The sequence below is a fragment of the Suncus etruscus genome, chromosome 4 (assembly GCF_024139225.1).
Source record: "Suncus etruscus isolate mSunEtr1 chromosome 4, mSunEtr1.pri.cur, whole genome shotgun sequence".
Taxonomy (NCBI): domain Eukaryota; kingdom Metazoa; phylum Chordata; class Mammalia; order Eulipotyphla; family Soricidae; genus Suncus; species Suncus etruscus.
The window spans coordinates 137,989,946-138,004,699 of NC_064851.1; the positions used below are offsets into that span (position 1 = coordinate 137,989,946).

A 14,754-nucleotide genomic window follows, 5' to 3' on the forward strand; every position below is an offset into this window, starting at 1 on the left:
GTGTAGAGCCAGGAGGAACCCCTGAGCGCTGCAGAGTGTGACCCAAGAACCAAAAAAAAAAAAAAAAGAGTGCAACCAGAGAGACTGCATCATGTGGTAGGGTTCAATCTTGGTACCACAGATAGTACACTTGCCCCACAGGAAGTAATTCCTGAGCATCGAGCCATGGATGGTCCCAAAACCAAAAAAAATAAATAAATAAAAGACTGCAACCTCCAGTGAGCACATGTGCCAGCACCCAACTAATGGGCTCAAACCTGTGTCAGTGTCTGAGAACCACAACCTGATATATGAGCTCCTACAGCAAGCACCACAACTGAACACTGAATCCCTCAGCCAGACATGCATCCAACCTTGTCAATGAAGCAATTGTCTCAATCTAAATCCAAGAATTCAGCAGTTAGATGGCAAGAAGTCAAAGCAAGGGGCCGGGAAGGTGGCGCTAGAGGTAAGGTGTCTGCCTTGCAAGCGCTAGCCAAGGAACGGACCGCGGTTCGATCCCCCAACGTCCCATATGGTCCCCCCAAGCCAGGGGCGATTTCTGAGCACATAGCCAGGAGTAACCCCTGAGCGTCAAACGGGTGTGGCCCAAAAACCAAAAAAAAAAAAAAAAAAAAAAAAAAAAGAAGTCAAAGCAAGAGCAAAAAACTACGTGCTTCTGGTGTTGGGACTTCCCTAGGGTTTACCCAAGGAAATCACTACATCTAGTGATTATTATATAGTATATAACTATAGTATATTATTACAATTGAAAACAGCATAGTCAACCGGAATCTGTGGGCATATCTAAAGTCATCAACTGATTGTTCCTGGAGCCAGGGAGACTAGACAACCGGTAAGATGCTTGCCTTGTACTTGGTCAACTTGGGATATGATCCCAACACTGCATATGATCCCCTGAGTTTGTCTAAGAACAACAGGGGGTTGTCTCGCCATGCAGGACTGGGGTGCAGAGGGCCTCCCACGATGCTCATGGGAGCAGCCACACTCCCTAAGTGGGCAGAGTCAAGAGGCTACCAGCCGCACCCCAGGACTCCCTCAGAATGCGGTTTCCCACCTGCCTTGGCTCGGAATCCTTTCCATGGCTCTTGCTTCATTCTAGAATCTTCTACCTGCCTCCACTTAGGACAGGGGGTGCTGCCTCGCACCCCGACGCCTCTCCTTGCAGACTTGCAGTTCCCCCCACTGATGTCCCCCAATGCTAAGGGCGAACGTCCTGCCTAGGGAAGCAGCTGGACCTTTCAGCAGGAAATGCAGAGGAGCCAGGATACTGAGGCAGACAGGTGACAGATGGGTCATCCATGGTGACTCAGGAGCATCCTTGAGTAAAGAGCCATGAGTAAACCCTGACCATAGCCTGATATAGACCTCCCCACCGAAATTTCTTTGTTTTGTTTTAGGGTGCATATGGGACGCTGGGTATTAAGTCCAGGTGGATCTCATGCAAGGAGAATGCTCTACCTACTGTGCTATCTCTCTGTCCCCTCTTCCTAATTAAAAAAAATTGGTTAGGGCCAGAGCGATAGCACAGCAAGTAGGGCATTTGCCTTGCATGTGACCAACCGGGATTCAATCCTTAGCATACCATATGGTCCCCTGAGCATGCCAGTAGTAATTTCTGAGTGCAGAGCCATGAGTAACCTCTAAACACTGCCAGGTGTGGCCCCAAAACCAAAATAAATAAAATAAAACATCATTTTTGGTGCCAGAGTGGTGGCACAGCAGTAGGGCATTTGCCTTACACATGGCTGACCCAGGACTGACCGCGGTTCGATTTCCTGATGACCCATATGGTCCCTCGAGCCAGGAGCGATTTCTGAGTGCATAGCCAGGAGTAATCTTGAGTGCACTGGGTGTGGAGCAAAAATCAAAAAGAAAAAAACAAAAACTCATCATTTTTGTTTATAAGTGCAAACACTTATACATTTTTTGCAGCAAATTAAGATAGGCCAGGTTGTAAGCTGAGCAACTATTTAGAGACTCCATCTTATTCCTTATATAGTTCTCACAGTCTCCTTTCTGGAGGTCACTGTCCCTCTCAATCATGATGTTCTCATGAGGAATGTTGAGCCAAGTCCAGATAAGGGTAGGGGAAGCCATCAGGCCCTCTGAGAAAATGCCTGGGTCATATCATGCCCAAGGACTCTTTTCTCCTTTGGAGTCAAAAGTAGCCCCTCTGGGGGCCGGAGAGATAGCATGGAGGTAAGGCTTTTGCCTTTCATGCAGAAGGTCATCAGTTTGAATCCCGGCGTCCCATATGGTCCCCTGTGCCTGCCAGGAGCAATTTCTGAGCATGGAGCCAGGAGTAACCCCTGAGCACTGCCGGGTGTGACCCAAAAAGAAACCCACAAAAAAAAAAAAAAAAAAGTAGCCCCTCTGGAAGGACTCTTTGTGTTGTTGTTGTTATTGTTTTTTGGGGGGTCACACCCCACGATGTTCAGGGGTTACTTCTGGCTCTGAACTCAGAAATCCCCCCTAACAGGCTCAGGGGACCATATGGGTTGCCTGGAATCAAACCAGAGTCGGTCCTGAGTCAGCAGTGTACAAGGCAAATGCCCCACCACTGTGCTATCTCTCTGGCCTCTGGAAGGACTCTTGGACGTCACTGTGCAAGACCCTGGAGAAGAACGACTGCCTGACCATGTCTCAGGAACCCATGGCTCATCCTCTGGTAACCCTTGACTTACTGATGCCAGAACCCTTCAGGCTGCCTGACTTTAGACTTCTAACTTACCCTACCAGCCCATTGAAATTCTTAGCCCCCATCAAAGTCCTATCAACCTGAGAGTAAATTTTTTTTTCTGGGACATATGTCTCCATCTTCTCTGGTTGGCAGTCTCCAAATAAACTTTCTTCCTGCATCCATTATTGCCTTCCAAACACTGGACTTCAAGTGAGCAATGGGGGGCCAGAGCGGTGGCGAAAGAGGCAGGGTGTTTGCCTTGCATGTGCTAACCTAAGACGGACCACAGTTCGATTCCCGGCATCCCATATGGCCTCCCCAGGCCAGGAGCAATTTCTGAGCGCATAGCCAGGAGTAACCCCTGAGTTGTCAACGGGTGCCCCCCCCCCCAAAAAAAAGTGAGCAATTGACCTTGAGATGAGAATCAGGCACTTGTCTATATCCTTGGCTAGTTCTAGGAAGTAGTTTATCTCTCTGTGTGTTCAGTTTCCTAACAGGAACCTAAAAGGTGGGGGCAGTCCCTTCCCTTTCAGGTTAAGGAAAGTGCAATCAGGCAAATTTAAAAGTTGATTACCACAGGGCCCAGAGAGATAGCACAGAGGCCTTTGCCTTTGCAAGCAGCCGATCCAGGACCAAAGGTGGTTGGTTCCAATCCCAGTGTCTCATATGGTCCCCAGTGCCTGCCAGGAGCTATTTCTGAGCAGACAGCCAGGAGTAACCCCTGAGCACTGCCGGGTGTGGCCCCAAAACCAAAAACCGAAAAAAAAAAAAAAAGTTGATTACCACAGAGTTAGGGTAGGGAGATTGGGAAAAGGAGAAGCACAAAGAACAGTTAGAGAAGACAGGCTTCAGCTGACAGTTTTCCAACTGAATCTTCTGACAAAGGTCAAGGTGCAAGATAAGCAACAGGAATTTTTCTTTCTTTATACCACTTCCATTTGAACCTGAAAATGTAGAGCTGGTCAACAAAGGAGAGTCAGCACGTTTGGAGCTGTCACATCTAAGTTTTATTAATTTTACCTAACATTACTTGGGAAAGTATTAGTTAAGGGGATAAAAGATGTGTGAATTGGAGCTGAAGACTTGCCTTGCATGTGCTGACCCTGTTTATATCCCTGGCATCCCAGATGGTCTTTTGAGCACTGCCAGGGCTAAATCCTGAGTGCTGACCAGGAGTCAGTCCTAAAGAAAGATTCATAAGCACCCCACTCCCCAACCAATTCCTGCACTGAATGAGCTGTCATTTAAAGTCTCCAACGGAACTTGAAAAACCCATCACCAACCCCAAATTACTCCTATACAGCACTTTATTATTTTTTTATTTTTGAGTTTGGGTTTCACCACACCCAGCGATACTCAAAGGTTACTCCTGGGCCGGAGAGATAGCATGGAGGTAGTGTGTTTGCCTTGCATGCAGAAGGACTGTGGTTCGAATCCTGGCATCCCATATGGTCTCCCGAGCCTGTCAGGGGCAATTTCTGAGCATAGAGCCACGAGTAACCACTGAGCGCTGCCCGGTGTGACCAAAAACCAAAAACCAAAAAAAAAAAAAAAAAAAAAAGATTACTCCTGCCTCTGCGTTCAGGAATCACTCCTGGTGGTGTTCAGATGGAACTCGGGTGCAAGGCACGCGTCTTACCAACTGTGCTATCTCTCTGGCCAAGGAAAAATATTTTAAATGGATAGTTTAAAATATAAAAAAAGAGTTTATCAATGTCAGAATTTACAGCTATCTTGGGGACAAGGTAGTTCAGGGGATGACAGCTAGCAGTGCTCAGGACCACTGCCACCTGCGCTTATTAGGAAATTATACAAGGATCAACCCGGGTCAGGCATACAAGGCAAGTACCTTTCTTTATTCGTCCCAAACTGAGTCTCTCCACCCTGCACCCAAGACAAAAGCAGGCCTGAGAATTCTCTTCAAGGTAAATCTGTAGTAATCCTCAACCTTGGTTGCAATTCACTATCACCTGCAGAACTTCTAAAATTCCAGCAGCAGGGGCCAGAGAGATCGCAGCAGGTAAAGAAAGGCCTTGTATTTGGCTGACAGGGGTTCGATACCCGCGTTCGCATATGGTCTCCAGAGCGCTGCCAGGAGTGATCCCTTAGTGCAGAACCAGGAACAACCCCTGATCATCGCTGGGGTTGTATGGCTCACTGCTGGCCCTCAAAGCAAAAAATAAAATAAATGAAATACAATCCCCAAAGCTCTTTAGGCAAGACACACGGGGCCAATCCGGCAGGGTCTGACAGGGGTCCCTCGACCTCACCAGAGCGACCCTCGGCTATTACTGGGTGTAGTCTCCAAACCAAACACAGCAAATAAAATGCTCAAAGCAAGAGCCTGCGATCCAAGCAGCGCATTTTATTCAATCCCTCGGGTTCAAAGGAGTCAGAAACCTCTCTCCGAAGCACATGCCCTTGAAACTGGAGTGTGGGCATCCGACCCCCCGCTTTCCCGTGCACATCCTCCCCTCCGCTCCCTGCAATACAGACACACAAGCCAGGTAGGTAGATGAAAGCCTGGCAGATGGAGTTTTAGCTCGCACGGCTCGGGTGGGCTCTACCGGGGGGCACAGCCCCCCGGCACCCCGCGAGGAGAGGGTGCAGACAAGTCACGATCGACGGAAACCAGTCTCCCCGGGTTAGCTTTCAGCCCCGGGGGTTCGCGCTGGGGACCCCCTTTCCTCCGGCGGCTGGGAGCGCTGGGGGCGCTGGCGATCTCCGCAGCGAGGGAGAGCGCGGGGCTGGCCGCGCGGGGCCCGGTACTCACGCAAGTTCCACCCAGCTTGTGGCTCTCCACCACGGCGGCCCTGGCGCCCAGCTCGGCCGCCCGGCGCGCGCTCGCCAGGCCGCCCGAGCCGCCCCCGATCACCAGGTAGTCGTAGGTGGCGCGGGCGGGCGGCGGTCCCTGTGTCTGTCCCGGCGGGGCCGGCTCCTGCCTGCACGCCATGGCGCGGGCACTGGCGCAGGGCGCGGGGCGCGCGGGAGCGAGGAGCAGGCGCGCGGCCCTTCTCCAGCCGGGTGCGGCGCCTGCGCTCAGCGCCCAGGGCAGCGGGGCCATGCACAAGGAAGTGCGCGGGCTCGGGGCGGGCCCCCCGGGAAGGAGCAGGCGGGCGGAGCCGCACCCCTCGGCCCTTCACTCGGCCCCGGGGATCGGGGCTCCGGAAGGCCGCTCTGCGGAATGCGGGCCGGGCGCAGAGCGCGCCCCGCCCCGAGCCTGCCCGCCTTGAGCCCGGCAGTTGGGCCCGGGGCTGAACTGGCACAACCTCTAGTACACTGCTTCTTTTTTCTTTTTGCTTTTGGGCCCCACCCGACAGCGTTCAAGGGCTCCTCCTGGCTCTGGGCACAGACATCGCTCCTAGCAGGCTTGGGGGACCATATGGGATGCCGGGATTCGAACCACCGCCCGTCCTGGGTCTGCAGCGTGCAAGGCAAACGCCCTACCGCAGGGCTAGCACTCAGCCCCAAGATATGAGATATTTATTTATTTAGTTATTTATTTAGTTATTTATTTAGGTTTTTGGGTCCCATCCGGCGGCCCTCAGGGTTACTCCTGGCTCTTGGGCTCAAAAATCTCTCCTGGCAGGCTCAGGGGATCAAATAGGGTGTCGGGATTCGAACCATCGTCCTTCCTTGGTCAGCCGCGTGCAAGGCAAACGCCCTACCGTGGCCTATCTATCTCTCCGGCCCCTAGGTATACATTTCTGAAAGCCCCAGGGGCAAGGATGGATAAACGTCTTTGGGGGCTGATTGCTTTCTTTCACCGGATCTTTCCGGAAAGGGCACCTGTGCCACATTGTCAGTGGCGTCCACTCTTTCTAGAGAAAGGGAAATTTAGTCTCGATTTGGGGTGTTTTTCTGGAGTATGGGGTTTGAGTCACCTTAGACTCTTCTGCTTAGGGCTTACTCCTGGCTCCATCACTAGGATCATTCATTCCTACCAGTCTGTATGTGGTACTGATTCTCCTGCAAGGCCAGCAGCTTAACCCCTATACTAATTCTCTAGCCCTCGCTGGGGTATTTTTCTTGAGAATGACCACCCTGGATGGTGGTCAGAGGTGCCTGGGATGGAACCCTGCACTCAAAGGGAATATACCAGCTCTTTAGGTTATCTCTCAGACCTGCTCTATTTGGATAAAATAGAATAAACGGGGTGGTGGAGGTATTGCTTCTTTTTAAATCCCGACTGTTGGGACCCGAGTGGTAGCACAGCGGTAGGGCTTTTGCCTTGCACGTGGCCGACCTAGGACAGATATAGGTTCCATCCCTGGCAGGCATCCCATATGCCACCACCACCCCCCAGCTTGGCAGGAGCGATTTCTGAGCGCAGAGCCAGGAGTAACCCCTAAGCGCCGCCAGGTGTGGTCCCCAGAAAAAAATAAAATAAAATAAATGAAATCCCGAGTGTTGATTTCAAGACCCTAAATTGCACCAAAACAAAACTCCTTCCAGGGGTCAGAGATGGGACCCACCCATTAGAGTTTGATTCTCACCATAACCCCCCTCACAAACCCTCTTCTTCAGCTTTCATGTTGTGAGATACATGTTGTTTGGCAAATATTAAGAATAACGGGGGTGGGGAGCCACAGATGAAGCATAAAGATAAGAGAAGCAGGAATCGAAGCAATAGCACAGCAAGTTGGATATTTGCCTTGTACAGGGCCAATCTGAATTCCATCTCCGGCATCCCATAAAGTTCCCTGAGCCTGCCAGGAGTAATTTCTGAGGGTAGAGCCAACATGAGCGCCACCAGGTGTGGTCCAAAAACAAAAAAGAAAAGAAACAGGAGAGCTCAATATGGCTGGGTGCAAGTTTTGCATGCAGGCCACCAGATAGATCTTAGTTCTATCATGGCCCCCAGATTACTGCTTAAAATAGCTCCCTATCGGAGCTAGAGTGATAGACAGCAGGAAGGGCATCTGCCTTGCACATGGCCAACCTGGGTTCAATCGCCAGCATCTCATATGGTCCCCTGAGCCCTCCAGGAGTGATTCCTGAGTGTGCAAGTCAGGAGTAACCCTTGAGCACCACCAGGTGTGGCCCCCAAACCAACTCCCTCCCCCCACAAAAGTCCATGCACGCACACATGCACAGCTTCATAGCACAGAGCTTGGTGTAATTCCTGAGCACTGGGGGATGTGGCCTCCAAACAAAAAATAGGGTAGAGATGGAGATACAATGTACTTTATTCTAAACTGTAGAATGTAATGTAACTAGCTATAAAAGCAGAACTAAAAGTAGCTATATGTAACTAGTCAATACCCACGTCAATGACTTAAGTCATTGAATGCTTTGAATTTGTAGGCGAGAACTCACAATTTGGTAGTCCCTGCTGTTACCTGCAAAGCAGAGAGCACTAGAGTTCATGAACTGGGCTCAGAATAGAGCAAAGTAATGGGCATCAGTGCCCATGGAGTGAGGTTTTTCTAGACCTCGCCCCTTCTCTAATGAAATAAATCACATCCATAAGGAAGAAGGGAAATTTCTTTCCTGCAGAATGGCATGTAAATAATGTTGAAAGAACTACAGAGAAGGGAACATAAATTCAACTTGCAATTGTCATTTTTGGAAGAGATTTTTTTTTTTGGGGGGGCACACCCATTTGATGCTCAGGGATTACTCCTGGCTATGTGCTCAGAAATCGCCCCTGGCTTGGGGGGACCATATGGGACACCAGGGGATCGAACCACGGTCCGTTCCTTGGCTCACGCTTGCAAGGCAGACACCTTACCTCTAGCGCCACCTTCCCAGCCCTGCAATTGTAATTTTTATATTTGTGTTTTAACCATCAATGAATACTAAGACCTCTGGATAAAAGTTTGAAGGAAGGGGATTGATCGGAGCAGTAGGGCATTTGCCTTGCATGCGGCCAACCCAGGACAGACCCTGTTTCAATTCCTGGCATTCCCCGAGCCTGCCAGGAGTGATTTCTGAGTGCAGAGCCAGGAGTAACCCCTGAGTGCCACTGGGTGTGACTCAAACAAAAAAAGTTTGAAGGATGAGGGTCGGAGTGAGGGTGATAATATAGTGGGCAGAGAGTTTGCCTTGCATGTGTACAATGAGGTTGAATCCATAGCATCCCATCTGGTCACTGAACAGGCATAGTATAATATCCAATTGATGACAATGGCCTAGGCTATTTGAGTTCCCATGGCCTCTCTTCCCCTTGATTCCCTGGCAGCTTTCCTGATAACCTTCCTGTTTCACATTTTCCCTAAAGATTTCACCACTTTCAGGGCTGGAGTAATAGCACAGTGATAGGTCATTTGCCTTTCATGTGGCAGATCCAGAATCCTGACGTCCCATATGGTCCCCCTAGCCAGGAGCGATTTTGGAGTGCATAGCCAGAAGTAGCCCCTGAGCGTCACAAGGTGTGGGCCCCCCCCCCCAAAAAAAAAAGATTTGACCACCTTAGATGTCTTTAAAGGAGAGTGTAAGTGTAACTTCTTCAAGCTGGCAAAGGACTTTAGGCTCTACATATAAAAATGGGTGAAATCTCATGCTATCTTAGCTTGTAATGATGGCACAGGCAATTGACTGGTTCAGGTTTGCAGTTATGAACATCTGAAAAAGATCAGATCAATTAAACAGTCCTATTACTTAAACTGATCAGGCCCTGGAGCAGTAAATAGTCCTGATTATCCCTAGGACAGAGCAGTAGAAGATGCTCCCTCTGGGATGATGACACAAAAGTTAAGCAACAGAAACCAAAGCATCATAGCACTATACCTGTTCCCTGAGCATTTTTGGCATCTGTGTGAGGTCACGCTGCCAGCATTCCTCAGGATAAGCACTTTAGTGTTACAGGTGTTGCCTAAAGAAGAGGCCCAGGAATTCCACTAGGCTCAATACAGCAGATAAAACTCAGCTCTGGGGTCAGAGCTTTTACCTTGCATGTGGCCGATCCAGGACAGACCTGAGTTCAAATCCCAGCATCCCATATGGTTCCCCAAGCCTTCGAGGAGCGATTTCTGAGTACAGAGCCAGGAGTAACCCCTGAGTGCCACAGGTGTAACCCCCAAAACAAACAAACAAACCCACCCACACAGCTTTGAGCTACTTCCTGCTCAGCCTAAATTCTCCCTGGTATGGTTCTGGCTTCTACTATCCTATTCAGACTAGTGATAACATGTATAACTTTTAGTTTCTTCGTGACTAGTCTGTTACAATTAGTAAGTATACTTTAATATGGGTTATCTAAGAGGAGTAGGCATTAAGTTAAGCCCCCTAGAATGCATTTAATTAGTCATTTACAGGGAAAAAAGTTTTTCTCTCCACGTTCACCTTGAATCTTGCCAGATGGCTGAATAAACTTGGCTTGTTCCTTTGCATGAGGAGTAATCCCCACTACAGAGAGGAAAACTTCTTGCTTGTATTTAATTTTTGTTTAACTTTATTGATTGATTGATTAGTTTGGGGCCACACCTATCAGTGTTCAGGGGTTACTCCAGACTCTGCACTCAGAAATTGCCCCTGGCAGGCTGGCAAATCATATGGGATGCTGGGAATTAAACTGGGTCCTTCCTGGGTCTGCCACATGCAAGGCAAATGCCCCACCGCTGTGCTATTTCTCCTGTCCCAATTATACATTTTATTTATTTTTTATTATTAATTAATTAATTTATTTATTTTGGTTTTGGGATCACACCTGGTGGTGCTCAGGGGTTACTCCTGGCTTTATGCTCAGAAATCGCTCCTGGCAGGCTCAGGGGACCATATGGGATGCGGGAATTCGAACCACCGACCTTCTGCATGAAAGGCAAATGCCCTACCTCCTGCATGTCTTGTCTCTGCCCCCTCCCCAATTATGCATTTTAAATCCCATTTGAAAAAACTAAAGCTCCAATCCTCTCTATCTCTTTGGTTTTTGGGCCACACCCAGTGATGCTCAGGGGTTACTCCTAGCTATGTGCTCAGAAATCACTCCTGGCTGGGGGACTATATGGGACGCTGGGGGATCAAACCAGGGTTCGTTCCTAGGTCAGCTGTATGCAAGGCAGCCCCATCGCTGCACCACCGTTCCGGCCCTAACAGTCCAATTTTCTGAGAGCACTGTAACATGAGTCTAGAGCTTCTTTTCCATATAATTCTCTATGCAAAAGAATTAGATCATTTCTAATTTAGAGTTATACTAATAAAAATCCAGTTTGACCATACAATTTTTTCTTTTGTTTTGTTTTGTTTTGTTTTTAGGGCCATACCCATTGATGCTCAGGGGTCACTCCTGACTGTGCGTTCAGAAATTGCTCCTGGCTTGGGGGATCATATGGAACGCCGGGGTGATTAAGAATTGCCTGTGTCCCATGTACTTACTTGCTTTTAATTGAGGTAACACAATAGTAAATTTTAATTTGCTTTTGTTTTTGTGGGGGTTAAGCCAGACCTGGCAGTGCTCAGGGCTTACTCCTTGCTCTGCTCAGGGGAATCACATGGGGTACTGAGAATTGAACCTGGGTCAACCACATGCAAGGTAAGTACTTTAACCATTGAACTATCTCTTGGGCTGTACCATAGTGCAAATGTTTTGTTCTAAGTATGCAATGTAAATAAATACATTGTACCACCAGTGGTTTTAGGTCCCTTGGCTGTTTTGGCCATTTTTATACTACAAAAATAATTAAACAGATAAAATAAATAGTTTAGGTAGATATTGCATGACCTGAAAAACCTAAAATCCAGTTGATTATTTGCGGAAAATGTTTCCAGATTTTTTTTTAGGCGACCAGCTAGGATTTGGGTCTGCTGAAGCCTGCATGTCTTGGATCGTGACTCATGGATCTTCTAGTTCCCCAATCTGATACAGCCTGGCTCCAAGTACAACCTCCCTGCCCCATGCACATGTGCAGCTTGAGTTTCAAGCAGATTTCTGGAGATTTTATTTTGCCTGATTCCCTTATCTCTCAACTCTGCACTACCTACCCCCACCTTCTGTAGTCTCACTAAATGCTCTTTTCTATTAACTGGCCCCACAAACTGAATGTTTCCATGCATCATTTTCTTTTTGTTTCTTTGTTTTTTGGCCACACCCAGTGATACTCAGGGGTTACTCCTGGCTCTGCACTCTGGAATTATACCTGGCAGTGTTCAGGAGACCATATGGAATAAAGGAGATTGAACCTTGATTGGCCATATACAAGGCAAGTGCTCTACTTGCTGTACTATTTCTCAAGACCTATGCAGCATTCTTTCTAAGGAAACAGGCTTAAGTATACTGTGACAGGAGATGAGATGCAGATCTACAAGCTAACGCTCATTAAGATAGATGGTGGCTGGGCTAGAGGAGTAACCCAATGGACAGAGTACTGTTTTGATGAGGAGACCCCTGCTTGAGTTCCAGCACTGCATGGGTCCCTGAGCATAGAGCTCCAAGTAGTCTCTAAACACCACCAGGTGTGGACTAGACTCCACTCTCCCCCACAAAATAAAAAAGATTGGCTATATCCTCAATGACATCAAGTTCTTCATATTCCTCACCTGAGATCAAGTACAAATTGTGTGAAATAAGGAGGATCTTTGTGGGCACTACAGGAGTTCTTTACTCAGGGGTTGATCCACAGCTATCAAGATCCTGCCCTTGGGATGTCCTTGGGATTCACATTGAATTGAAATAAAATGACTCAAGGCCACACTGAACCTATGTGTTAGGTTACACCTTATTTTACCCAAAACAAAAATCATCCCTCGTTTCTTTGTATGTTTGCTTACAACAGGATTTATCCCAAAACAGAGATTGTCTTACTTGTAAACTTGGGTGGGACTGGCTCAGGCTAGCCTGAGCTATCTGTCCTTACTGCCCCACCCAGGGGTGGTCTCTGTACCCAATAAAAACAGCAGTTCTGGCAGGCAGTTTGGTGGAGATGCTAGGTAGAAGACTGCCAGAATATACGTGGTTCACCTCAGCCTGGTATGTATTATTTCATATGGGATTCCTGATTGATTTGGGGTTGGAGATAATTGCGTGGGGTGATTTTACATCTGTGTATGGTGACTGTAGGGAAGAGACTCATCTGGGAAGAACAGGTGTGGTCACCAACAGATACAGCCTGGACTTTTGTTTATTTTCTGGGGTCAGGGGTATATCAGGATGGCCTCAGGTGCTACTCCTGGCTCTGTGCACAGGGATCACTCCTTGTGGTCTTAGGGACCATAGGAAGGAAGTGCTGAGGATTGAGCCAAGGTCTACTGCATGTGAGTCTCAATCCCATGAGCCGCAAAAGGCCCTCCATACATTTTGTGGCCCTGCCCTAGAGGAATCTTTTTTTGTTTTGTTTTGTTTTAGTTGTTTGGATCACACCCTCCAATATTCAAGGTTTACTACTGACTTTGCACTCAAGGATTACCCTGACTTTGCCTCCTGCGGCCCCCAGGTAAATTGAGTTTGAGACCCCTGAAAAGGAAGTGCCTTAATCACCCCTCCTCATTTTGGTTCTTTTAATTTTTTGCTTTATGGCCATATCTGGTGGTGCTCAGGGTTTACTCCTGGCTCTGTGCTTAGGGATCACTCCTGGCAGACTCAGTGGTGATTATTCGGGGGTCCAGGTATTGAACCTGGCCTTACAGTTTCCTGGCTCTTTTGATGTCATCCTGGCAATAACTCTCATTTTTGTGATTGCCAAAGGGAAAAATACATGGTCTCATTGCTGGAGAAATGAGATCAGCACCCACACAGCAGCTTTTGATGTGACAATAGCTGGATGAAAGAGTTTTTGTTACCTGTATAAATTAGTAATGATTTTGTTGTTCTTGATTTTTATTAAATTTTTTGTTTTTGTTTTGGGCCACACCCAGCAGCACTCAGGTTACTCCTGGCTCTGCACTCAGAATTTGCTCCTGGCAGGCTCGGGGACCATATGGAATGTCAGGGATTAAACCTGAAACCGTCCTCAGTTGGTGGTGTGCAAGGCAAACACCCTACCACTGTGCATGGCCACACAACTTTATTCTTTTTAAAACTTTTTTTAGGGGTGGGTGGGTTTGGGCCACACCCAGAGCCACTCAGGGGTTACTCCTAGCTTTGCCCAGAAATCTGCTCCTGGCAGGTTCCGGGGACTATATGGGATGCCAGGAATCGAACCCGGGTCCATCCCTGGTCAGCTGTGTGCAACGCAAACGTCCTACCACGGTGCTCTCTCTCCGGCCCCAAATCTACTTTATTAGAAGTGCATGCATGTATCGGGGCCGGAGAGATAGCATGAAGGTAAGGCGTTTGCCTTTCATGCAGAAGGTCATCAGTCTGAATCCCGGCATCCCATATGGTCTCCCGAGCCTGCCAGGAGCGATTTCTGAGCGTGGAGCCAGGAGTAACCCCTGAGCGCTGCCGGGTGAGACCCAAAAACCAAAAACCAAAAAAAAAAAAAAAAAAAAAAAAAGAGTTGACATAGACGATTATAGCACATTTGTTTCCAGGTAAGTGGGAGACGTCATTAAAAAAAAAAAAAAAAAAAAAAAAAGGAGGGCCCGGAGATAGCACAGCGGCGTTTGCCTTGCAAGCAGCCGATCCAGGACCAAAGGTGGTTGGTTCCAATCCCGGTGCCCCATATGGTCCCCCGTGCCTGCCAGGAGCTATTTCTGAGCAGACAGCCAGGAGTCACCCCTGAGCAATGCCGGGTGTGGCCCAAAAACAAACAAAAAAAAAAAAAGAGAGAAAAAAATACAGCAACAAACAAATCTGTGAAAATCATTGCATCTCCGATGAGATCATTAAGTCGTTGGAAGGTGTAGGAAGTAAGCTCTTGTTGCGAGCTGCCCATTTGCTTTTCTGGGGGCAAACTCAGTTGCTGACAGAATTGAATTTCCCCCCAGGTCTCCAGGCAGAGTGGGGGCTAGATCTGAAAGAAAGCGTTGTGCAAGGAAGACTGAGCCGCCTGGAGAACAGGTGGAAGGGTGAGAACCTCGACATCAAGGGTTTCCTTCACAGAGCAGCAGCTTGGCCCGAGGAGAGAATCCCTTGTAGTCAGACACTTTGGAAAGCCAACACACGCCTGGGCCTGCCTCACACGGCCTCCCTTTCCACTAAGGGGGACGCCGTGAAGCCTCGCCCCGGGGTTCTGAGAAACGGTCAGGATTCT

The 14,754-nt window shown here is 48.4% G+C and overlaps 1 protein-coding gene across 1 annotated transcript in view; it reads right to left on the reverse strand.

Annotated features, from left to right (window-relative positions):
* Positions 1-5,762, reverse strand: part of GSR (glutathione-disulfide reductase) — a 66,805-nt gene extending 61,043 nt beyond the window's left edge. Inside the window, exon 1 of the mRNA XM_049772359.1 lies at positions 5,457-5,762. Within this exon, the coding sequence (XP_049628316.1) occupies positions 5,457-5,747 (291 nt within the window). The 5' untranslated portion in view covers positions 5,748-5,762. The remainder of the gene's footprint in view (positions 1-5,456) is intronic.
* Between the last annotated feature and the right edge of the window lie 8,992 nt (positions 5,763-14,754).